The sequence below is a fragment of the Hemicordylus capensis genome, chromosome 5, assembly GCF_027244095.1.
Source record: "Hemicordylus capensis ecotype Gifberg chromosome 5, rHemCap1.1.pri, whole genome shotgun sequence".
Classification (NCBI taxonomy): domain Eukaryota; kingdom Metazoa; phylum Chordata; class Lepidosauria; order Squamata; family Cordylidae; genus Hemicordylus; species Hemicordylus capensis.
Genome location: NC_069661.1, coordinates 97,071,610 through 97,098,131, shown reverse-complemented (window position 1 = coordinate 97,098,131; position 26,522 = coordinate 97,071,610). Strand labels below are relative to the sequence as shown.

The following is a 26,522-nucleotide window of genomic DNA, read 5'->3' as shown; positions in this document are numbered from 1 at the left end:
GTCAGCACAGCATTCTTGGCTCAACCAGTTCTGTAGATTATTTCACCACAGTTGCCCAAACATACTAAGTCCTTTCCCAAGATTCAGACTCACATTTGGAAGGTGACCCTTCAGCCACCTGCCTCTGGCATGATGCCTCTGGCATGATGCTCTGAGCACTGTTGACAACTCCTCCAAAACTCCCAACATCAAGCTGTTTAGAGCCACTGGCTCTTACCAGCACTTTGCCTTTGCCAGCCTGGTCCTCAACCATAACGGCATCTCCACCACCACCTGCTGTACATCTTCCCTTCCACCTTGACATCAACTCGGGAGCTCAATGTCATACGGCCTTCACCTCGACTGGCTTCATCCTGAAACTTGATTTCAACTCAAACTTGCTGTCTTATTAGCTAATGAATCCAAGGCATCTCCATCTCTGACATCTGATCCCCTATGAGGGTCCAAATCTCACCACTGCCACCACCCCAAAAAACCTCGTGGGGAATACCAAACCAACTTCACTTGTGGAAGATTTGCAGGTTTTTGCCTACATGGCTTCATTCTTGGGTTTGGAAATATCCTCCATCTATTAATTACTATGTCATTTGTTAGAAATTAATGCCTACACTTCCATCATGCTCCATGTACTGCTGAAAGTCACAAAAATCCATGTGTGAGCCATCTTCCGTGACTCCTATATATCACAATTATTTGGAGACTATGTTCAAATCCAGCCATCTCATCTCAATCCCTTTTGAGATAGATCTCAATAATCAAATTAGCATACCAACTTGCTTTTCGCCCTGTTCCTGAAACTGTCAGGGGCCACTCCACAAGGGCTATGGTGGTATCTACTACCACTACTACAAATATTTGTTTACATAGTTTACATATAAAAATAAATAATACAGAATTAATGTATATGGTTCCCTGTCCCCAAAGGTCTCACGGTCTAAAGAGAAACATAAGGCATACACCAGCAAGAGCCACTGGAGGGATGCTGTGCTGGGGTTAGATAGGGCTATTTGCTCTCCCCCTGCTAAATTTAAGAGAATCGCCACTTTAAAAGTTGTCTCTTTGTTCAGTTAGCAGAGGTAACTGCTAACTTTTGACAGTGGTATTGCAATTCCTGAACTCTGTTAAGCAGCCAGTAATCTCAGCTGTCTACCTTGGTGTGGCACTCCATTCTCAAAATTTTTTGTCGCGATGATGCACCCTCCTTTCAGGTAAGATAGCTTGATTGTTTCCCATAGGTGTGGCTGCACAGAGACTATGAAGAAGAACAGGCTACTTTACTTGTAACTAATGTTCATTGTCCCTGCTAAATCAGCTTTTTCCATTATTTTTCTTCTTCACATTCTGCTGTGGCAATATAATGTAACTGAGGAAATGAGTATGGTGCCATAACCATATGGGTATGAGCTGTTATTCTACAGAAGTGTGACACGTGCCAATTTTTGGTGGCTGTTTTTGTTGCTAAAAGTGTTCTATAAAGTCAGATCCCATAGGTGTGACTGCACAGATGACCGTTTGAAGAACCTCAGTTACAGAGTATCTCGGGTTTCTCCCTGCCCAATATATTACTAACAGATTGCCCCTGCAAACTCAGGAGTTTGCTTTGTGAGGGGGCGTAAGGAACATTCCTTGATCATGTTTGTGTCTCAACCAAGAACAGGGGCGTAGCCACCATTGGGCAACAGGTTTCAAAGAACCTGGTCCGCCACACCTCACAGCCCCAACACACTCCCCACATCTGACGTCAGACACAGGGTGGGGGCATGATTTAGCTCCCGAACTGGGCCCCGTGGCCCCATTCAGGAGTTAGATGGCCAGCACTGCATTTGCTGCCTTGAAGGTGCCCAGCCCCGTTCAGGAGCTAAACCAAGCCCCCCCCATGTCTGATGTCAGACACAGGGCGGGGAGGCCGCCACTGGCCTCCCTCCTCCACTGACCAAGAACAACTGTCTTGAACTCAGGCATGATGTAGTCAGTGCTCTTGAGTTTGGAGCACAGCTGAGTCTCCAAACAGACCCAGCCTTGTGCCATGCTCTGCCCATATCTTTAGCTTTGGATGGACAAGAAGGTAGGGGATAGATCCTCACTAACTTGCCCTCCTGTTGAAGTAATTATATGGACTGAAATAGGTTGGAGCCTAGCATGCTTCCCCTGATTTGGTCCAGGCCTATGTTTGCTAGGAGATAGAAACTGTAGAAGTGAGTGGGCAAGAGCAGACTTTGGGACAAATAAGTGTAAAAATATACTGCGGGGAGGGACTGAAACACGGATGTCAGATCTTAATAGCTTGTTGACATCAGCCAAGTGACGTTTCTGTACAGTTTTGATTCTCAATAGTGAAAACATTATCCATTTGATTGGCAGAAGTACTAAAGAAAATAGTGACTATCTGTCTTGAAATATAGCATGCATCTCGAAAGTTCTAAGCCCTCTTCCAGTATATGGAACATTCAAAAGATTATTTTGGAGGGGATTTTCAGATCACATTTTCAGTCGGATGAAGTCTTTTTATCAAGAAGATGCAAGAAGGTTCTGGTAAATAACAGTTGTATCATTTCTCCTAGTTTCTTGTTTGGAGTATTCTAGATTGTGATCCCTGGGCTTTTCACAATTTTCTTGTTTCTCTTGGTGTTTTCGATACTCTGACCAGATGCTGAGCTCTCACAGTCCCAGGCGGAGTCACCTGTAGAATCTAATCTAGTTTCTCTCAGTTTTCTCCAAGACTCTGTTTTGCCCAAGATGATTTGGTTCTTCCTGACTAATACATATTGCTTAAGGTTTTCATTATCCTACGTCTAAAATAAAACTGATTTAAAAGTGTTCTATAACATATTAGCCAGTCTTCAAGAAGAAAGGTAGCAGTCAAATAAATATGGTATATAAGATAAAGATAATTAATTCAAGTTACGTAGGAAGTGATAAAACTTATCAAAGTGTATAAATACTGACTTAAATCACATGAATATATTTTTTCCAGCCACAATATTTTACCTACTTCAGCTGGTATTTTATTACCCTTTTGACTGAAATCTGAATCACATTGTAATCGAAACAGGGAGGGGGGGTGTGTGTGTGCGTGCGCACACGTGAGAGAGAGAGAGAGAGAATGCAACTGCTATTGAGGCAATCTTTTAAAAAAAACAACCTGGTTGTTCAAAGGCAAAATAGTTTAATAGCCATGTTAATCCATGGAATCTCCTGACCTATGCGGGTCTAAATACTGAAGGTTGTAAATCCAAGGATATGCAGTAAGCACCCCTGTCTATCTGAAAAGAAGCTTCATTGAAACTCACACATGCAAGGAAGATCTCGGTGGCCAAATTGCCCTCCTTCAAGGTACCAGATCTAAAGTAGAGTATGCAGGGCAAGAAGTAAAGCCTTCTGTCACTCTGAATTATTGTAGCAAAGACAACTATTGGGTTCACAATGAAGAGGCAAAGAGACTGATGCACACAGATCTAACGTATCACATAAACAATTAATCCTTCATGTGATGAATACCATATCTGCTTCAGCTACCAGGCTTGTACAACTGTAAAATTTGGGTATTCTGAACAGATTTGATTAAGATGAAGACCTGACTGTATTTCTCTTCTGACAGTGGACATTCCTCTGGTTATGATAGCCGCTCAGCTCGTGCATTCCCATACGGTGGTGGTAAGTGTCTTTAAAGCAGTACTTTAAAAGATGATGTGTTGGTGCAATAGCTGTGCACCAACTTAAGCTAAACTTGATATACAAGCATATTTTATATTATGCATATACAAGCTAAAGACTTGGTATACAGTCTGTTCTCCTACACGTATCGTACCTTTATTTTATATATAGTGCCTTTTCTCTTGTACAGGATGTATTGGTATAAACTGGAACTATCCAGTTTAAGAGTTTTCCATTCTTTGACAAAAGGATTGCCAGTCTTTTGGTGATGTATTATAGTGTTCTATCCTTTCTTTCTTTTAAAGAAGTTATGTTTGTGGAAGAGGGAGAGGAAGTGACTTTTACCAGTTCCTTCCCTCCCTTCTGCAGGCACTCATGCCACCTGAAAATTGGCTCCTGAGAGCTCGGTGACCCTCAGGAGCTGTTTTGGGGGGTGCCTAGGGGATTGCAGAAGTAAGGGGGCATCAGCAAACATTCCCTGCTCTTCACAGAATTGGAACTTCCACATACATAAAAGCTTCTCTGCATACAACCCATAGAGTTCAAATGGAGAATACTTCTAGTTTACACAAGCAAATGCAATTTGCTCTATTTGGCTCCCCTCACCCCTGTCTTTAGTGGGTATTATTTTTAGCAGTTACTGCAAAAGCGGGGGGATGTTTTGACCAAATGTCTTTCAGCCTGCCTTTTATTTGTCCTCCAGCAATTAACAGGCAGTAACCTTTTCCAAATCTGAAGGCTCTTGGCTTGAGTTCAGATTTGATAGTAGTATTGCTTTAAGACTGATGTACAATTAAGCCACAGAAGCAGTTCCTATTCTCCCCCGAATCCCGAGTCTCTTGGGAAGATTAAAAGTACACTGAGTGTGTGGTGACCAAGCAGCATGGCTGAAGCTATAGCAGAATGGGAGGGAGCGTGTGGTTGTGAATGAACAAACCAGAATTTTGCTTCAGGTAACAAAAAGCAGATGTTGTTCAAAATGACTCTATTAATGGGAAGCAGATGTCTTGATTAATGCGTGTGTGCAACTATTTTAACTGTCTTCCTAGTCTTGCATATTTCAGGAGGCCTCCCACATTTGTTCTCTCTCTCCTCAAACAACATATATTATGGTCAATCTTTCTTCCATTAAAAGCAGGCTGGAATGGCTTCTTCCAAAACCTGTGAGCATTGTTCAGTGAGTTTGCTGCAGAATTACACATTTCTCTTTACTATCTTGAGTATATGCAGTATGTGTAAGGGCTGGTTACAGCATTGTGCTTTTTTACGTGGCAAGTGCTTTAGGAATCATTCCAGTCAGAGTATGCATGTGCAGAGAATCCTTTCAGAAGAGGTCATCCACATGGATTCTTCTGGAGAGTTGTGTGTGTGTGATACTGACTTCCTTCTGGTTCTCATTTTCGAGTTTTCTCAAAATTCACGTGGATGATGTGCATTGACCCGCATGCATGCCTTCACTGGAACTAATCCAAAAGTGCTCCCTGAAAAGACTGAGCATTAGAACTTCACAATCTGGAGATTACTTCAGATGTGCAAACCACATCAAGTTTCATAAGCAGGGGAAGGGATGTGTTGATCCAAGAGTTTGGGTGTGAAAATGACTACCATGTTGGCAGTTGTCTGTGCTGCAGAGATTCTTATGGACTTAGTTTCACATGGGGGTACTTCCAAACACTCAATGTTATGCATGTTGAATCAATACACTTTTTAGCTACAGAAGATAGAAAGTAATTTTTTTTCGGGGGGGAAATCAATATTGCTTTTTGACATTAAATTGTTTATAATTGCCAACATACTATGAATATTTCCTATGTACATTTCAGTTTTCAGAGATACCGTGCTGAGTTCTCATAGAGCTGCTATAAAAATAGATGAGCTTGATTATGATCCTGTTCTGTAAGAGTGCTCATCATGTAGAGCAGTTCCATGTGCGTTTAGTGGGACTTATTCCCTAGTAAATGTTAGGATTGCAGCAATCCTAATGTGCTAGCTCATCTACCTTTCTCCTGTACATTTCTAGCAGCTATTTTAGACAGTTGTATATAAATGTCTAAAATAGCTGCCAGAAATGTACAGGAGAAAGGTAGATGAGCTTGCACATTAAGGTTGCTGAGTATGAGAGTGTGCCAATCAGAAGCTGACAGAACAGTATTTTAAGACCTAATATCTTAATATTTAGATAAAATGATATGGCAATGAAATGCACATGGCAATACTTCACAAAAGTTACAAAATGACCTCTAATGCTCAAATACAGGTTGTTAAAATAAACTTACAAACTTACAGACATGTAAGCAAAGCAAACATTTCGATGTAAAACACCATCATCAGTGCTTATTTGCATACCAGCTGGTAATACTTTGAGCCTTAAATACAGCAGCCAAACTGAAAGGAGAAACAACTGAGAAATAATAGAAGCAAACAAGCAAACCCTTTCAATGACCAATATATTTCATGGCTTCTTTAATCTCTTTCTTCAAGAGATGAAAGAAGCCATGAGTATTGGTCATTGAAAGGGTTAAAAGCTTTGCTCATTTTCTTTGCTTATATGTTTCTATGTTTATTTTAACATTTTTATGCATTAAAGAGGTTGTTTTGTAACTTAAATTTTAACAAATAGGTGAAAGCTATGAAAGGTGATGATAACCATGCTTCAGAGCAATGTGGTAAGAAACAATAATTATGATTTTCTGTCATAACTTTCTATATTATCATCCTCTTAAACATAAAGCACAGACAAATAATCTCAAACAAAAATCTAGTGTTAGTGGGTTTCTAACATCTCTTTGTGGGGTTCTTGAATGGCTTGGTTCATTGTTGCTGCTCTGCCAGAGAAGGTATTTCAGTAACATGTTTATTTGTAGGTGTTCTTGGGAAGAACCTCTTGGCTGATCTTATCTGCCCCTGTAGCCTAGGAGTAGCCATTATATGCAACACAGAATGTGGATTACTGAAGGTAGTACAAGCTGTGGAGAGGGTTGGTGACTGCACCATCTGCTACTTATTGTCACTGTTGGATTGGGTACCCTGCTTAGCGGGTTAGGAGAAGTGGACAAGCTAAGAGTCACAAAGGGCAAGCAGGCAGTCTAGTACATGGATGGCCAACTAATAGAAGGGGTTTATGGCATACCAGTCAATACCAGGTGAGCCCTTTAGTCTGGCTGTGGCATAGTATCAGAACTATATTCTTGCACTCTGCACAACTTCCCATTTCCTATCTAGAAGTGAGAGCTACTTACTACTTACTAATCGAATATCTATTATTGCAGAAGCGAAAAATGATTTCAAATGAAGTGCTGCCAATCCTGTTGTAGCACCAGTGTCGTCAGACAGACGCATTTCAGATACTTCCTTAACATTTCTTTCAGAGCCCCTGGAAGTCACTACACTTTTTTCTCTGTTCTTTCACTATGTATGTTTTATATGTCTAACCGAACTGAATTCAATGTCATCAGTATTCAGGAACATCAGGAGTCAGATTTACTGTGATTTTTAGGTGTTTGTTTTTTATTTTATTTTGTTTTATTTATTTCATTTATATCTGGCTTCTCCTCCAAGGAGCTCAGAGTGGTGTACATGGTTCTTTGTATCTTCACAACAATCCTGTGAGGTAGGTTAGGCTGAGAGATACATGACTGGCCTAGAGTCACCCAGTGAGTTTCTTGGTTGAATGGGGATTCAAACTCGAGACTTCTTGGTCCTAGTCCAGCACTCTAACCACTACGCTATGCTGGCTCATCTCATCTATTCATTAAAAATGTAATTCATCAAAAATTACATTTTTGTAACTTTTTCCAACTCTTCATTTTCTGTGTACATTTTTGTAACTTAGATGGCATCTAAGATAGATTCAGTCTTGACAGTATAGCAAGTCAAGGAAATTCTCAGCTAAGTTCAGCTCTTCTGGATGTTACTTTTAAAAAAAATCCAGTTCCTTGTTTTTGTTTGACTTCCCTGTACTAAGAAATGGACAATATGGAGTTCATAGTATTGTAAATGCTGCTGTTAGAGGCATTGTCACTGGGAATGTAATAGTAGTAGTAATAATAATTTTAGTAAAAATTTCTCTGCTTTTGCTTTTTTCTGTATCTTTTTTTTCTTTTGGAACCACTGGCAAACTACCCTTAAACATTTGCCAAAGTGTTCTGAATTTGGAACTCTTGAACACAGCTCATTCCACACTAAATTTGCTTATTAAATCTTCCTTTATGGAGCATTTTCCATTATTATTATTATTATTAGCACTTGGAAGATGTGCTGCAGCAGCAGCATCATTCAGTAACAGTGAAGACTAATAATATATTAATTGGTAGGGCAGGCAGACTCATTACTGGTAAGCATTGTAGTCTGGAAGCTATTAATTCCTGATGTTACAAATTGCTGGTCCTGGGAAGAAAGACCATCACATAGATTTGCCACTCCCATGCCCTTGCTTCATAACTGCCTTGCTACTCCCTGCTTGTGCATCATTTTCTGATGTGTCTAGAAAATCATATTCTTATTCAGAAGTAAGTTCATTGACTTGCACATAAGATTCCAATGCAGAGCCATGATTTACTTTAAAGTACACATGCTGAAAATGTGGCTGGATAGTCCCCGTCAAAAATCTTGCTTTGTAGTCCTGTAACTGCTGAACAATCTGGTGCTTCTGTTAACTTAATAGTGATGTATAACAATACAGAGCATTGACCAAGGTCCAGAGAGGCCTGTGTGTGTGCACAAAATGTTTTTCCATGTGTACAGAGCCCCTTATGCCCTGTGGGGAGGTTCTTTGGGGACATGCTGCTGGACAGGGGAATTGCAAAGACACTTTGTGCCATGCTTTTGGATCCTTTCTCCCCCGCCGCCCCCCCCCCCCCACACACTGTTGTCGACAATGTATTCTGCCACAGGAGACACATTGAAGTCCTGGGGGGCTTCTCTTTTTCTTAAATAAATCTCTTTCTTGTTTGAATAACATGCTTCTTATCAAAAACCTTAATGGACAGAATAATTTTTTCTGAAAATAAGTCTGTGTGTGTAATTACATTAAACTCACAATTCTCATGTGCTGCTGACTTCTTCACCTAGATGGATGTATGAATTATTTTGCAAAGACTTGAAACACTCCTTGTCGGAGATCTTGCATGTTGTTTAGTTTTAAACTAAACCCAGCAAAGCTTGAGGTTTTCTGTTTCTGTACCAGTTAGAGTTTCAGTTTCAAAACCACAATATTTAAAGAAACAGCTAATAAGTACTAGAAAAAGGAACAATTACTGTCACAAAACAGTACAAAATGCATGTTTTAAAATATTATACCATAAAATCGCCAAGAGGAACAATCATTAATTTGGTATTATTTTCTTGTCTAACCATTGTGGGTAGTATTCATTGTTAAGAAAACCAAGTAAGTTTTTGATTTGTGGAACTTTACTATTTTAACCACCTGACTGGTTTGAAACTGACCAGAGTGTTAATTGAGCATATGGCAAAGTAACATGCAAATGAAGTGTCTAGTGTCACTGAACTTGCATTCTAGCCTTGAGCTAAAAAAGTGGGATTTCATTGATTTCGAGAGTGATTCACATTACACTTTTCAAATGTGTCAAGATGTTTTGCTTTCTAATACTGGCATTTTTTTCTTTAGTCACCTTTCCGCACCTTACAGGTTCTGCTCCATCGTGGACTAGTCTAATGGACACAACCAAACAGTGGGATTATTATTCAAGAAGAGATAAAGAAAGAGATCGGGAGAGAGATCGGGAGAGAGAAAGGGATCGTGACCGTGACAGGGAGCGAGAGCGCACCCGAGACAGAGAGCGAGAGCGGGATCACAGTCCCACTCCTAGTGTATTTAACAGGTGAGTTCAAGAGTTAAATCTCATGCTGCACTCTGAGACTCCTCTTTCTGCACTGGAGATATACTTAAACGTAGTCTGCAGCTGTATGTATATTCTTTGGGGACAAGGGGTGGGACTTGCTCTTCACCTCTTGTTTGGGGGAGGGGGACTTAGAAACCATAGCCAGCTATTTCAAATGCAAAGCAAACCTACAAAAATAAATGGTATGTTCAAAATGATCACTTGGCAATTTATACTAAGATGGTTTTCATTGTTAATTTGAGGGACGGAGTCTGCTCTCAAGGCTCATTACTCTACAAAATGCTTGAAGTGCTTGATGGGTTTGAGTCCCTTAACCCTCGTTTTGTAATAGATGTTTCTGTAGTAACTCAATGCAATGCCACTTAGTGGGTTTATTTATTTGGGGAAGAGTAGCTAACCAGGAATAAAAATGAGGAATTATTATTCCCCCCAGTAAGACACTACTATGGCGTGGTTGTGGGGCCAACCAAAAATGAGGAATAATAGTTGTTGTTGTTGTTCCAAAATTTACATAAATGATTGCACACAATTTGGTGCTGGTGTTTCGAACTCTAATTAGTTTCCTAATATGCACAACAAAGCCACTACGATTGTTTACTTTTAACAGAACTAAAAAGCTACACGTATGACATCATTCATAGCAGAGCTTAGTCGCTATTACTTATGCACCACAATAGCAAGGGAACCATTACCGTTTGTATTGGACTGAGCATGTGATGGTTGGCTACTCGCTGAACATGATCTAGAGAGCTGCACTGTTACATCTGTAAGATCAAGCAGATCTTCTGTTTGTTTTCTTACCCTGCTAACAGAGCAGTTACCCAATCTGCAGTACTTGTGGAACCACTTTTGCAACTTGGTAATTTCAAAAGCAGGGTGCAGTGTTGTGTGGAAAGCTGTATGTGTGAGGAGTAGTGCCTCTTCCTGCATGCACATGAGGCATCATGAAACCGTTAGTCTCTGCAGATCCGTTGTACATGCAAATATGATGTTGTTTTGCAGACAGAAGAATGAAGAGTTCTGCAAATAAAGAATGCTCACTAGCAGTTTCACACTTTGCCCTCCGCAGCAATACCAGAGGGTACAATACCTTCTGGCTGCTTGCCCATATTAAATTGTACAGTTCTTGCATATGCATGTCTGATGCCAGTTGTCATTTTGTACAGTCTTAGGCTTCAAAATGTTATGTGCATGAGCTGTCAAATTGGATCTAAGGTATAAGCTGCAACTTTTCCATTTAGTAAAGCGGAAGTATAACATAAAGACAGTATTACCTTAACTAACACAGGTGAGGGGATTTAAAAAAATTGCTGCCGACATAAAAGAAACAAGAGTTGGGTGTAAGATGATGTAGTTGTTTTTGTTCGTGTCTGAGGTTTTTTAGTGGTGGTGTCCTGTACTTTGTGTATGTTTTGTGTTACAAATTACAGGGTCAGTGTGATAGACATTAAGATCAGTTTAACATCTGTTTCTTAGGCAGATTGATTGAAGGCCAGAAAAAGGCTGGTCATTCAAGGGTGCTTGAAATGAGCCTTAATGTTTTCCAGGCCTAGAGAAGTCTCTCTGTTGCTGCCAGACTTATCAGCTAGGGAGGGGGAAGAGTAGTGGTTTTTTTAAAAATGTGACTAAATTATCCAACATCTGCAGTAAAGCTGCTGCCACATGGTTATGTGAGAAACCAGGAGGCCTTTAGCCTAGTAAAAACTTGATTAGGGGAGTAACAGAGAAAGTGGGAGGCTGGAGAACTGCACAACATTCAGATATGACACTTTTGAACAAATATTGCCCCACCATTCAATTTTTTTTCAATTGTCCAGTGGCTTATGAATATGTTTGTGATAAACAAAATTAACTTAAGGCTTCTTTAGGTATATAAGTAGGTTCTGTCACATTGGTGTACCTCCTCAGTCTTGTGGAGATATTTGAAATTTGCAGCCAGAGGCTGAAGCTTGACATATGGCATCTGTTCTTCAGGTCTTGAATCTAGTACTAAAAATAGGGTCATATCTTAAAGGGGGCTGGAGACTTTGCCTTTGCAGCACTTTTTGAGGAATTGATTCAGCTTATAAATACAAAGGAGCTGTATTTCCACACAGTAGTCCCAAATTGGATTTTAATTCAATCTAAACTGGATATCAAGAAGGTCTCAAAATCATGGATAATTCACAACTGAGTACTCCTGTCCTTTCTTTCTTGTATGGTCTCTTCTAGATCAACTGTTTTTAACTTAGTGCTGTCTGTGCTTCACACAATAAACTGCATACAACTTTTTAGCAGTTTTCTGCTAGAACAGTATCCCTTTATATGCATTGAAAAGGCTTCCTTCAAAAAATTGATCAGATTGTTACTATCATAATTACATGAAAAGTCAATGAGCACATAAAGAATAGCCATGAATAGCCATGCTCCATGAAGCTCAGAGCAGAGGAATCCAGGGCTGGAACTTGTTGTTCTGGCCTCCAGGAATCACACAGTGCAACACACAACATGCACGTTGCATTGAGGGATTCCCCCAAGACGAGCGCTCTAGGCACCCGTCTGTGTGTGCAGCTAGGCTGGAATAAGCCCATGCTCGCACACAAGTAAGTAGCCAGGGGTAAGGGAGCGCTCGCCTAACAGCCGGGGTAAATAGCGGGGCTAGACGGTGCTGCCTTGACAGAATTATGCCCAATCCCAGTGGTGCTCACATGCAGCCCAGTTTGGGCCGGACATCACTAGCCAGGGTTAGGCTGCACATAAGAACAGCCTCCCCATACTTTGTATGTGTATGACAGGAGCCAAGTGTGGTTAATTCTGCTGTAACATTTTTTTTGATTACTGGAAGATGTTGTTCTTTTCTTGTCAGTGATGAGGAGAGATATAGGTACAGAGAATATGCAGATAGAGGCTATGAGAGGCATAGAACAAGCAGAGAGAAAGAAGAACGACACCGAGAAAGGAGACATCGAGAAAAGGAAGAGACAAGACACAAATCATCTCGAAGGTTGGCTCTTTAATTTATGAAGTTATCTTTTGGGGCAGGATATCTGAGATGCCATGGGAAGACTTGTGTTAAAACCAAACCAAAATTAGACAGTGCTTTAGTGTAATATTAGCCCTCAAGTCTGTGAACACTGTGAATTAATTAGTTGTCCTTTGTATGTCTGTTAAATGTAAGTATTTTTATATTGCCACATTCTCAGCACAAGGGCCTTAATGAGGGAAAGGCATAGTTTCCCTGTAGTGTGAGAGAACATACAGTTTAGCAAACAGAACTACCACTCGTGTTAGAAGGAAAGCCCAGCTTTAAAGGTTTTTCATTAATTTGGTCATCTGATATTTAGAACGTCACTATAGCAATGACAGGAGGCAAAATAGATTTAAAAATAAACAAGTTCAAATATATTTATGGTTTTACTCTGAAATGGAGAAATTATCTGCTAGATTTGGATGCAATGAAGCAAAAATCTATCTTTAAGTTGTTTTTTCATAAAATTTGACAGTGAGGAGAAATTGGCAAGCTGTGTTGGAAGCTTGCACAGCTGTGTTCCCTTGAGTCTAAGTGCCAGCAATATTCATTTACAATTAAAGCTTTAGTTGATGAACCAATTGAGTTGATTAAAGCTTGTTGCCCTGTGTACTTTATTGAGGGAGCCAGAAAGGAGTGAACAGGAGGACCTTTCTGTATCTGGTAAAGTACTCCTAATGAATAGATGTGGTAAAATAAGAAACAGGTGTTTGTTTGGGAACTGGAAAGATTCAACACTCTTTAAAGTGTTATCATACATCTCTTCTAAGGCAGCCTCTGTAAAAAAAAGTGCCATCTTAGAACAGAGGGACAAGTTGCAATCCCCTCTAAGAATCTCTGCTCCCATGTGAAGAAAAAAATTCTAGTTGTGTAATTGTAGAGATCAATTTGATTATGACAGCCAAAAACTTACGTCCCTTCTAGGTGCCAAAGAAGCTCCTTACCTACCCCTGCTCTAAATTGCATATTGGCAGATAGAATTGTGGTGAAATGTAACATGAACGTGTTTTTCTTCAGTCCCTTTTTGCTTTTAATTTTTCATCACCATTGTATGCAGTGCTCCCTGTAACAGAGATTCCCAGATGTTGTTGACTACAACTCCCAGAATCCCCAGCTATAATGACTTTTGCTTGGGGATTCTGGGATTTGTAGTCAACAACATCTGGGAATCCCTGTTAGAGGGAACACTGATTGTATGTACTAAATTAATGAGCTTCATGACATCAGAGGCATGAGAAATTAACTTTCACTCAGCTAGAACTGTCTTTGATACTTCATTTAGCTTCGTGTCTGATGTTTCCCCCTTTTTAAAAATGTTCTCTTAGTAACAGCAGGCGTCGCCATGACAGTGAAGAAGGAGACAGCCACAGGAGGCACAAACACAAAAAATCAAAAAAGAGCAAAGAAGGAAAAGAAACCGGCGGCGGTGAACCTGCCCCAGAACAGGAAAACACTGAAGCTGCCTCTGCAGAATAGGCATGTGTGGTTTTTGCCTATTTTGCCTGATATTAGTGCCAGAAATAGATTGCTCTAAATCTAATTATTTTTCTGGGTCTTTAAAAAATTGCTCTTAATCTTGTTCTGTTAGTTAAAAAAAAAAAGCATAAGTTTAATTTGGATTTTTGAAAATAAAGAGAGTGAATTTTTCATGTTAAAACACATTGTTTTGTCTTCCTTTGGAATGAAAGTTAAAAAAAACACCAAAAAAATATATACATAGATTATTGTACTTAGTGAGATCCTGTGCAGTGTTAAACAAGTGCCATCAAAAGTGCAGTGTGCACAGCTAATGCAGAGCCCTTTCAAATAGGCATTAGTCCCTACACCACAGACTGGATGTTTCCCGTCATCCACATAGAGATGGATTAATTGAAACCAGCATTTGTGTGAAAAACTTGATTCTTCAGATAGCTGTTTTATGTAATTTCTTTTAAAAACAAAAACACTATAATTTCAGCCTGTTTCTGAAGTGACTTCCTCCTTTCGCTGCATACACAATAAAACAATATAAGTTTACAAGTCTTTGCTGGTGCAAGTGCTGCGTGCAGTAGCCTGTTTGTGGTGCCTATTCTACTCTCCTGAGGAGCCATGTGGCTCAGTTGCCTAAATCTTCCTTAGGTAACGGCTACTAGGTGTGCAGACAAATCCCAAAATTTCTTCATCCCTCATGTGATTGTAGCCTGCTACACCTCATCTCCTGTCATCAGTATACTGATTTCAGAGCTGCAGAAAGCAAAACTAAGGTAGGCAGAACACTCAAAAGAAACCATGCCATGAATTGGAAGCATATCAAAAAAATGTGTGGTTTTGTGCTTTTTTAATGAAAATAACCTGACTTACAAATAACAATTACAATTATTTTGACAGTAGAAATGAAATTTCATTCACAGTTATTACACACTAGGAAACCAAATGTTTGAAAAAGTCTGTGTCATACTGACCAGCAAGAGATTTAACGTTATCAGACGGCTTTCTATATCTTGAATAGATGTTCAACATAATTGTTGTTTGTAAAAATGTTGCGACATTTATTCAGGAGTGCTTGGGTACATTTTCAAATTAGGTACTCAAAGTTTTCCCTTTCTTACAAATTGTAAGTAGATTATATTACTAGTGCTGCTTTGATTAGTTATAAAAATACAAACATATGAGATGTAGAGCAGCAAAGATGTGTACCCTGACATGTGATCCCAATAGACTTCCATAGTTGCAAAGTGCATGTTGCTCTAACACATACCATGAATTATTCCTGTTATATGCAATTTACATTTCACAACTTTTTCTTTTACATGTATACAGTTAACCATACAGTGGAGCAAACAGGTGTCCATCCATATTAAGTGGCTGAATTGTGCCACACAATTTCTTGTTTTGCTCTTCAGTTGAAATATGTTTTTATAAAAAAGTGCCAGGCCAGGACACAATGGTGAGACTAATTTTCCCCTTCAGTTCTTTTAGCATCCTTGCCAAACAAGCATGCACCATTCCTGAGATACTCCTGCCATTAACTGCAAGGAGGATGTCACCACACCTGGAAGGAAAATAATGTTGAAAGGTTATTAGCTTGTTTGAGCAATCCCAAGACAAGAACTTTCTCCAGAGGGGGACCTCCTCTTGTTACCTCCAATTCTGTAATATGCTGTAGAATCCTACTTTTTGTGTTTTGTCAGAAAGACAGATAAGATGTAGAATTAAATTAACCAAATGGGGCTCACATAATTGTAGCTTCATTAAGAACAAGTTGGAGAGAAATGAGACCTTCTATACTTACTTTACAATTCATTTACAAGTCTGAGGCTTCTAGAGGCAAATAAACTCAGGATTATTTGTCTGCAATATCTATTTTAATAGCCAGGGAACCTGCATCGTGGTTTCTGTAGAAATTACACACTTTTTCTCACTTCATATGATTACATCATAAATGACATACAGATCTTTGAATGTTTGCTAATCATTTAGCCATAAAGTAAACATTCTAGCTACAAATGCTATTTATCAAAACCTATCCTATTAGTGGAATTCCCCAGTGGAATTTAATCATAATTTGGAAACCATCCATCTCTTTCAGTTTGGACCTGGAAATTAAACCTGGTTATTCCCAGTTGTTGAATTTTCCTATTTGGGACTCTGTACATTTGAAGCATTTATGACTCTGCTGTGTGCCCTGTCTGTAGATCTGTCTTCTATGATAGGTTTTACTGCACTGGAATAAAATTGAACCTACTTTGAACTATATTAATCCTTTGATGCCTTCCAGGCTTCAATTTTCTCATTTTAAGAAATGGCACCCTGATTCTATCTCTGCTTTTCATTTGTTGCAGTGCAAGCAGAAGTTCTGCAAGACTGCCATGCACAGTACTCTGTGTGACTTGCCACTAAAATCCGAGAGGAAATCAGTCTGAGTACAGTTCCTAGACAGTACTCATTCTTTATTTGGTGCCAGCCCTCATGATGCAGGTGACAGCTTTCATGGGATAAGGCATCTAGTAACTGGAATTCCTGAGCCTGATGTTTTTGGATTGGACTTCTAGAGCAAGTCCACACACCAGCCAGGCACATGGAAGGTACTTGTGTGTAAGGACTGAGATTTGGGCTTTCGCATGGCACCCACCATGTTCTCTGTAGTCAAGCACATATGTCCCAACTATGGGATCCATCATTCATCACAAAAAAAGAAATTGGGTATATCATGTTGGCAGCGTATATATCTATACATACCTGATCATATATCTCATTCTCTTTGGCAGGTGGAGAGTATGTGAATCCAAGCCTTGTTTCCACACCCTGCCATGTGTAAATGCTGCACATCAAGCTGGTGTGTGAACAAGTCTTTCATTATTGGGAAGTATTGTGATATTTGCGTGGAAAGGATTAACTAATAACTGATAATTACCTGATTCGTCCATCATTATATGCTGGTGTCCCCCCAACAATGGATTTGATAAAGAATGGTTTGTTCCCACTGTTTTCTTCATAACCTCCCACAATACTGAAGCCAAGACTTCCTGCAGTATTTCTTCGTAATACAATTTCTTTGCAACTGTACAAATACCTGGGGGGGGGAATTAATTTTCTAATTACACTAATTAATGAGCCACTTTATAATTACATCAACATTAATGAAGAATCACTGATTATAATATACTCTTTCACTTCTTGGCTGTATCAAATGTTATGCATCTATATAATTATATATATGAATTACCAGTTTGTATGGATGCTGTGTTAACATAGACTTAACAGCGTGGTCCAAATTTGGTTTAGGTCTTAAATGAAACTTCACACTTCATAGATACACAGAAAAATAAGTGATGAAGCACTGTTTTGCCCCACAGCACTCAAAAGTTCTCCACTTTATCGGACAATATCAGACCTCTGAAAAGTATAAGCATGCATATGTATTCAGTACTTGGTTTGAGCCCCTTTTGCAGCAATTACTGCCTCAGTGCGGCATGGCATGGATGCTATCAGCCTGTGGCACTGATGAGGTATTATGGAAGACCAGGATGCTTCATTAGCGGCCTTCAGCTCTTCTGCATTGTTTGGTCTCATGTCTCTCATCCTTCTCTTGGCAATGCCCCATAGATTCTCTATGGGGTCAGGTCAGGCGGGTTTGCTGGCCAATCAAGCACAGTACACTGTATACTTTTCAGAGGTCCGATATTGTTCTATTCTTCAATCCTTGTCTTCTTGGTTCCATGTAATATTCTAATTTTCTGAGATTGTGGATTTGGGGTTTTCATGAGCTGTACGCCATGATCATCACAATTATAACAAATTAAGGCTTGACTTATCTCGCTTTGCATGTAATGTGTCTGTCTCATATATCAGTTTCACCTTTTAATTTGCATTACTGAAATTAATGGACTTTTGCACGATATTCTAATTTTCCGAGTTTCACCTGTAAGTTCATAACTGCTGTACCCCTGACCTTGCTGTATGAAAGCAAGTGTGTGTGTGAAACTTAAAATTAGAAAAGTCTAGAGTGAGGCAAGTGGGCATAAAAAGTAGAATGTTGTTAGGTCAGAGTGGAATTAGAAGATCTGAAACGGAAGTTGTTTTTTTTAGTAAAGTAAGAAAAGCTTCATAAGAAATAGGCTGCCAAAACCATTGGCAAGGGGAAAGTGCTCTTTATGAGCCATTTCTGGGCCCATAATACATGTGAGAGGAGAAGGAATGGGGAAATAGGTGTGACCCAAGGTAAGCAACTGCAATCCTGGCTGTGGATGAGAAGCAGGAAAGCCTGGCCGTAGTACCCCTAAGACTCCAATGCCTGAAAGGAAGGTTACTATTTTCTCCTGCTAGTTGATGACACTGACCCTCCAGCCCTTCTCTGTGACAACCTTGGGTTGCTTAGTTGCCTGGAATGGGCCTTAAAACGTGCACTCCGCAATTTAGATGGGGTGTGGGTGAGGAGAGGCACAGTGGGAGTTTTGTCATGGTTCATCAGCAACTCTCTCTAATTTGAGTAATTTAGAGATCTAATATAAAGTATCAGGGTCATCCAGGCGTTTTATAAAAAGCTTAGGCAACTACAAAATGGTAGGAACATTATGAGTTTGGTGCACCCTTCAGGAAGAAAGTGATATTCTTATTTAAAGACTTTGTTATGAGTGCTCCTTATTACAACCTGCAAAGCTGGCAAAGAGCTGAAAAAAATAGTGTTATAGCTTAAAAGTATACATATTGGCCACCATCCTGACTAATGAAGTGCCAGCACTCCACTGATGGTGTGAGGAGCAATTTTTGCCTACCTCCCCTGCTCCCAGAAGTGGGTCCCTGAGAGCTATGCAACCAGTAGAAACCCAGTTCTGGGTTTCAGGGGGAGTTCTTGGTTGAGGGAGACTGGTGAAAACTGCCCGCTCCCCTGCCCAGCATGAGTAGGTACACTGCCTTAGCCTGGAACATATGCACATACCCAAAACAATATGCTTTGAAGTAGAATAAATCTCTGGATTAATGTCACCCTTGTCCTTTTGCAATATGCACAAGTAGTAGTTGGGGATATAATCTGAGCATGAGGGTATCCCAGCAGAAGAAAGGGTGGTAGTGGCTGTAACAACTTTTTAAAACACACACACCCCAAAGCCTCCATGTGGGAACTTACTTAAAGCTTTCCCTGAAGTAAGGTGGTGGTAACCTGTTTTGGCTGTTTCTAGGTAGGGAGGAACAGGGCAAGTAGTTTGGAAAACATTTAGGAATTTTGTCTAGAAGGGAACTAGTAAGAAATATCTTTCATCTTTAATGAAAGCACGTTCCCCAATATTATTAATTTATGAAGTACCAAAGTAAATGAATCGGTTTGCCATTGCAGCTCCTGAATAGGACTGTTTTACAACCCTATTACGTGTTCTATGTGTGCTACATTTGTCTACTAAATATCCCTTTTCAAATTCCTCTGCCTCCAAATCCTTTATCTGACAGCCACAATATAAACAGTTCAGATTATACGTATTATGATCGCGACATGTCATAAGAAGTACTTTTTCTTAGTGGAAGAAGGGTTCTCCTGAGCACCCTTTGGCTCTGTGCTACCAGCACAATTTGTCCTATAAAATCTTTTCTAGTACTATTTGGGACCATTGAAACAACTCTGCTTCTTGTCAGTGTCCTGCAGTAGTGGGGGGGGGGGGGCTTAAATTGGCAGGTGAGGTTTAAAAATAATCCATTTACAAAACTGTGTGTTAGGTTTTTGTTCGGTTTTTCAGCAGGGTTTTTATAGTACATTACAGTTAGATGAGTCCCTCGAGAACTACAAATATTCACCTGCTGGCAAGATATCGGGCACAGTTTGCAACAGTTTGCTGGCTCCTAATGTGAAAAGCAGGTACCTCTTGCTCCTTCTGGCTATATTGCTTTGCCATTTGTGTGGGGCTTTTAGCATCCGGAATCCTATTTTTCAGAAAGATGTAACTCCACCAGATTTCACAGTGCTTACCAAGGTCAGGACCAAATGTTGCCAAGATTTAATCAAACTTAATAGCTATTTGCTAAGTCACAAATACACAGAGAATGATGGGGGGAAATAGTGGGCTTCTTCATACTACAAGTAGTAGTAATACGTAGTATTTCCACAGTGTATATGACATGTTCAGTGCACTTGCCTAAGACCACTCAGTGAGGGGAGAGTTGAACCAAAAGCTTAGGCTCACAGGTTGTGCTCTTAGCCAATCTACCACATCAGTGATTGATGTGAGCAAGAACAGTTAGCCCCTTTTGCATATTCTCACCACCACTAAATCTAGAATAATTCTAGATATCCTTAATTTAGAATTGTTGTTGAATAATTCTTTCTTTGCTTAACAGTTGCACACAATGTTGACATGCATTTGGACATCACACCATGATGCATGATCAATAAATCTCATTAGTTAATTACTAAACTAATTTTATTAATTACTGAGTCATTTTTGGAAGGGCAGTATATAAATCAAATAAATAATAAACATTAATATATAATTTTAATGTAATGTTTAACTTACTAACATTAATATTTAATGTTAATTAACTTCCACAATATGAAGTCTGAGCATCAGGCTAGGGGTGTTGCTACTGTAGGTACTGAAAAGATCAGGGGCTCATAAACCCTGCTCAGGCTCCCTTTAGTATCTTTTGTGATGGCAAAACCACTGTGTGTGGTTTTTCTTGGGCCTCCTCCATAGCACCCTCCACTCTGTGTTTTAGTCTACTTTCCAGTAAGCTGCTATCATCTGGCATTCCATGTGTATGTGATCACCCCACCCCCATCAACTTTGCAATGCCTGGACCAATATGAACCAAATCGGGTACAGTTGTAGGGACACCTCAATGGTATAGTTTTGTGATGATGTTATCTACCCCAATTCAAGATGTGCTTGGCTTGGAACTGGGAGTTTAGCCTCAGTTTCACAACTGTAATTGTAGAAAATTAATTACCAACAGTCTGGTTTATGTGTTACTGGTGCTGTGTGGGTGCTGTTGATGCTATCTCCTTGGTAAACAGCTCCATTATCCAGTGCTACACCTCTACTGAGCCTGCCAGCTCAGGAGGCAATCAGGATCTGGGCAACCTGCGTGATCAGCACTTGCACAGGGTCCTATTGTGTTACAAATGCCGACCACATAGATGCAATTGACTAGTGGCAGTCATGCCCGGATGGTAACATATTTATTGGACCTCCCATACAGAATTATTCTGAGGACAGGATTGTAATGTATACCTCATATCACTTATAAATTGATGCTATTTTTATTTTTTTATTACATTTATATCCTGCTCTTCTTCCAAAGAGCCCAGAGCCGTGTGCAAGGCAGAAAGGTAAATGCCTTACCCAGAATCATGCAGTGAGTTTCATGGACAAGGATTTGAATGTGGGTCTCCCTAGTCCTAGTCTAACACTCTAATCATTAGACCAGACTGGCGCTCTCTATTTGTCATAGGGTACTTTCAAAGACATTTGAAAACAAAATGCTGGTGGTGGTTCTTACATTTAACCCCTAGCTACTGTATCTTGGATATCTGTCTGCAAGCAATGGTGTTGAGAGTTCTGTCATAATTTATTGCTAGGGTTGACAGTTTGGTGGTGCTGCTGAAGAGGAACATTCCAGAAGCTAGAAGTAAAGTCCTACATTCCTTGTGGGCACAACTCCAGCAATCACCACCACAGCCGGGACTGAGCTCTCTTATTTTCAATTGTTATGTTCATGAAATATAATTTTGGTTTAATTTGGCCTCATTTATGCCGCAAACTATTTAATTATGACATAGATAGTAAGTCCCTTGGGGACAGCTGTGTTTAGAATAAGTGCTGTAAGCAGCTCTGGATTCCTGCACTGGGATGTTCCTGCCACAGCGTAGGATGTCACTCTGATGCATAAACTGGGTTTGTGAGCCTGAGCAAGTGGAGCTCGCTGAAAGCAACCTAAAGGAGAAGCCAAAGTGAAAAACCTTTCTGACATCTCTCCTTCATGCAAATAGGTGCATTCAAATTGTTGCGATTTAGTTTAATTGGAAGAGAAATCTGCCTCAGTTTTTTAAAAAAGCAGCAGTAGTAAATGTCATTTTTAATCGCACAGCAAGTTTTTGAGCATCTAAGCAACCTTGAGAATTTGGGTCTAATACTATTAGTAGGGTTGCCAACTGTCCCACACTGTGCGGGACATCCTGACTTTCAGCGGGGAAATGCTTGTCCCGTTCAGCACGCAATTTCTCCTGCTTTTTAAACTTGGGGCAAGGTGGGGACTCTTAAAGCTGCACCATCGCTGAGCGGCAGCGGTGCAGGACGGGCGGCGAGAGCTCTCCTGTGTCCTCCCAAACTCTGGGAATGGCTGCTCCCAGGAAGGGCTGGGGCGGGCACACTGACAGGCAGCTAAAAGAATTAAGAAAAGCACTCTCAAGTACTCGCCATGGCGCTGGCACTGACTGCAGGAGCCAGAAGAGGGAGTCGTACACAGAAGCCTGAAATCGCCCGTCTGTCTCATTTGGTGGTAGGCAGGGCTGAGGAAAGGAGTCTTTTGCCCGCCCTCTCTACAGTTTCTTTCCATGATGCCATTATGTGAAAAGAGTATGCCAGTTATGGTATATGGCTGTTAGCGTTCAACTGGATGGTACACACTGTACTTGCAGCCCTGCCTCTCCAAAATTTCTGATGTACTCCAGGAAAGTTAGGATAGATTAAGGCACTGACAAACAAAACAGATAACCATCCATTATGCTGCTACAGCATTGAAGATAGCCTGAAAAAGTAGCCAAAAATCTAGCTTTCGAGCCTTCAAAATTGCCACTGTAGTGGTTACATGCCTGCATGGCTTCATGCAAGAAGAGCAACAAGTACACTTAGGTGGAATTTCTAAATTGGTCTCTGGTGAGTCATCCTCACATGTTCTCGTAGTGCCTGAGTAATGACTGCCTGTCCTCCCTGTAGGACGGATAAAATAAATGCTAGTTATGAAACAGAAGTGCATGCTAACATTTATCTGTCAGAAGAACTAGAAAGCAGGGTTTGCCTTTTTGGAAGCTGGAGGAAAAGACTACACCATGGGAGGAGGCAAGGCAGAGAGCAAGGACCCAGCTTGTCATGGAGAACCCCCAGATTCTAGTTCAGAATGCTGAAACAATCCATGCAGTTTCTTAGAAAACAAAACACTGGTTTCAGGTGGCTATGTTTTTAGCATTGTGGATATAATAATGTGAGATGAGTGTACAGCACAGGATAATACTGTAAATCTATCCAAAGTTTTGTTGCTCTGCTCTTGGCAAGTTTTAAAGCAGCTACTTTTCTGTCATGTCATTCTTCACGCATCACACAGAGAACAATTTCAGGTAAAGGAAGGGGCATGATTAGCAACCTTATCTGACACCATGAGCCTGTTTGCACCATCACAGCTCATGTGATGTGGTCTTGAAGAGACTTCTATGCTATATTCCTTGGCCAGTGCAACTTTGCATCCGCACCAAGGGATAGGGCTGTGCCCTGTCCGCTTAGGCTGCTGTGCAAGGTGCCAGTAGCAACCCTGCTCCACACTTCACCTTGAAACATGTTTTATGAATTAATAAAACTTTTATTTTATCCACTTCTATTGAAGCTCTTACTTATCCCCCTAAATCTAGAAATTATGGTTGGTGGGGGGCAATAATTTCCTTTGCCCACTTCTTTCTCTGCACTCTCCTCATCCCCTGCTCTCCCCCTCTAGCTCCTGCATACTTCTGGCCCCACCTCCTGCTCGCTTCCTTCCACTACTTTCCCCTGCTTACCTACCTTCTCCCACTTCTGGTTCACCTGTTTTTGACCACTTTTCCACCTCCTGCTCTCCCATTTTTGCATTGACTGACTGTCATTTTAATTAAGTTGCCTTCTATTTAGCTTTAGAAAAACAACAGCATATATGAACAAATTATTTCTAGGTCGTCTGCACACAAACTGGCAAGCCTGAGGAAGATACAAATCGGCATTATTATTTCCCCAAGTTAGTTTGATAACTGCAGGAAAACTTTGGAAAAATATCCTTGAGGCCCATCCAACCCCTTAAAGATTTGCTGAGCAGTTGCCCTTACCAGCACCAAATGAGAACTCTGGACAGAAAGGTTACATTCTCAGACAAGAGGGAAATGAGTTAATGTGTATTAATGTGATGCATGTTCTGGTGAAAAGCACCCACTAAAGGGCTTCCAGATGTGGTGCGCAAACCTCTGTGAGTCAAATACTGTGAAATAAGAAGGTCAGTAGAACTCACCAGGCAAGATTAAAGTATCTGATAACCTGCTCTGTAAATAAGTGAGTAAATCCATATTCTGACTCCTGGGTGCCTGGCCAAACAAGCAAGTACTAATAAGAAATACACCTCTGTTCCTGTCAATTATAATCAGCTTTACCCTTTCCTCCCACTGCCCCCCTTTAATCTGCATTTAAGAAGACCAATGTACCCATTCAGCATATTAATCCCCTTTGGTGTTCGTGTGCACTGTGGCCCTTTTCTGTGAGTGGCGCTGCAGCTGGAGATAGGATTACAATGAATTTCCTGTTTGCAGACCTGCTGATGTGGTGGGTAATTTTCCTTGAGTAAAAGAGAACAAGGGGGAAGGGGATGGACAAACGGCAGTGCGCATATAGATATCAAACTGGGGAAAGAAGACCTTGTGAAGCTGGCGAAGAGGAAAGCTCTTCCACTGCAAAAATGTTTTGAAAAGCTAGGAGCTGGCTGCTTTGATTTCTAACACCAAGCAAAATCTAATAAGCATAACATGCCTGTGTGCTCACCTACCCACTCAAAAGCAGGGTTTCTCTCAACCATTTCCTCTACACCTGAAGTGTGCTATGGGGCAGAGAGTATCCTGGACCTCCTATTAGGAGGTCATGGCCATTATCCCTTCACAGGATTACTATCTGATGGTTGCCACTTTTCCTGGCAGGGCTTCTGCGCCTTTAAAAGCTGCATAATGTGCAGAGATTCTCCTGGTGAAGATTTTCCTGTCACAGACAGAAGCCATGAGAACATCTGCCCCTTGTGCAGCTGCGACAGATGCTGCTTGCTGCTCTAGCTGGCCTGCTCTCCCAAAAAGATGGCAACCTCATTGCTTTAAAATGCCACCCCCACCCACAAGAAGAACATGGTAGCTCCTTCCTCCCAGTATCATCACCATCCCTAAACGATCTTCCATCTAGACCACAGGTACGCAATCAAGTCACTTTGGGGGATGCATGCATATGTTTTCTTTTAACTCAAAGCTGCCAAAGGAAAACGTTTTTGTTAGTCTGCCTCAGCACTTTCTTTTTGACTCATTCTCCCCTTTTTCGCTTTGTGCTCTATAGTGTACTCTTTCCTCATGCTGCGCCATTACAGATTTTGCTGACCCCCTCTGTTAATCTTCCCTTCCCGCCTTTTCTCTTTTCACTCATTCACTCTGTCTATGCCAAAAGATATTCCTCCTCCCTCCCTCTTTCTCCCCCCTGCCCCCCCCACCCCACCAAAGAGCTGCACTCCAATTAACTCCTCCTCTTCCCCAAGCTGCAGGCCACTCTGCTCACCTATCCTTCTTCCTTCAGCTTTTATTTTTGACTTGCTTCTGTTTCCTCCACTCAAATTATCTTCCTATCACTGAGTTTGGCAGCAACAGCACACAAGGATTTCATTTTCCCAGCAGTGAAGGAATCTCAAGACACAGTGTGGCTAGCTGGCAGCAAGAGGCTGGAAAAAGTAGGTGGGGGGGGGACGTTTTCCTGAATCTCCTCCTTGCCAGCTCCTGTATTGTTTTGGTTTTTGCCACTGTTGGTCCTGGAAGCAGCTGCTTTGGTACTCACTGGTGTTTGCCATTTTTACCAGCAGGCTGAGTGAGAGTGGGAGGCACTGCCCTCACTCCACTTAGCTCCAGGATGACACTGGGGGATGAAGTAACATGTCTTGGGAGGGTGGAGGGGGGGGGGAATGGCAGCCATCATCTGCCATGTTAGGTACACTAGAACTGTCAGCAGTAATTCCATTCCCATTCATCCTTTACCAAAATAGCTTAAATAATCCCTCCACTTCATCTTCACAGTTTGCAGTGGGGTGGGATTAAATAAATAGTGGGGGGTGGGCAGATTTTACTTAGCCCTGGAAAAAACCAATGCCATACACGTAAAAAAAACAACAACCCCAAACCAACCAACCAACCATACAGTTCTCAGTCCAGGGAGAGGAGAGAGGAGGAGCAACAGCTCTGTAATGATGTAGCCGTTCTCCCCGCCCCTCTCTACTCTCACTTTTGATGATAAAGCGACTGGGGGGATGGGGCCAGAGCTCAGTGGCCATAGCTCCTCTGCCATGCATGCAGAAGGTCTCAGGCTCAATCCTTGGCATCTCCTCCTAACTGGGCAAAGAGGCGCCTTTTTAAAAGTGATGATACTCTTTACTGAGCAGGAGGAGAGCAACTGGCCCTATCCATCCCCAGCACAGCATCCCTCCAGTGGCTATTGCTGGTGTCTCTCTTATATTTCTTTTTTAGATTGTGAGCCCTTTGGGGACAGGAAACCATCTTATTCTAT

General features: G+C 41.0%; 2 protein-coding genes across 14 annotated transcripts in view; one reads left to right on the top strand and one right to left on the bottom strand.

Annotated features, from left to right (window-relative positions):
- The window catches only part of FIP1L1 (factor interacting with PAPOLA and CPSF1), a 70,861-nt gene extending 56,682 nt beyond the window's left edge, over positions 1–14,179 (top strand). For 8 of the 10 annotated variants that reach the window (XM_053258331.1, XM_053258330.1, XM_053258323.1 and 5 more), the window contains 4 exons: positions 3,599–3,654; positions 9,281–9,494; positions 12,361–12,498; positions 13,848–14,179. In XM_053258331.1, the coding sequence (XP_053114306.1) occupies positions 3,599–3,654; positions 9,281–9,494; positions 12,361–12,498; positions 13,848–13,998 (559 nt within the window). In that variant the 3' untranslated portion in view covers positions 13,999–14,179. The remainder of the gene's footprint in view (positions 1–3,598; positions 3,655–9,280; positions 9,495–12,360; positions 12,499–13,847) is intronic. The other 2 variants (XM_053258326.1, XM_053258328.1) reach the window with 1 other exon arrangement.
- A 643-nt stretch (positions 14,180–14,822) lies between these two features.
- The window catches only part of LNX1 (ligand of numb-protein X 1), a 135,843-nt gene continuing 124,143 nt past the window's right edge, over positions 14,823–26,522 (bottom strand). For all 4 annotated transcript variants that reach the window (XM_053258318.1, XM_053258320.1, XM_053258319.1 and 1 more), the window contains 2 exons: positions 16,916–17,074; positions 14,823–15,553 (listed from right to left, as the gene is read on the bottom strand). In XM_053258318.1, the coding sequence (XP_053114293.1) occupies positions 15,418–15,553; positions 16,916–17,074 (295 nt within the window). In that variant the 3' untranslated portion in view covers positions 14,823–15,417. The remainder of the gene's footprint in view (positions 15,554–16,915; positions 17,075–26,522) is intronic.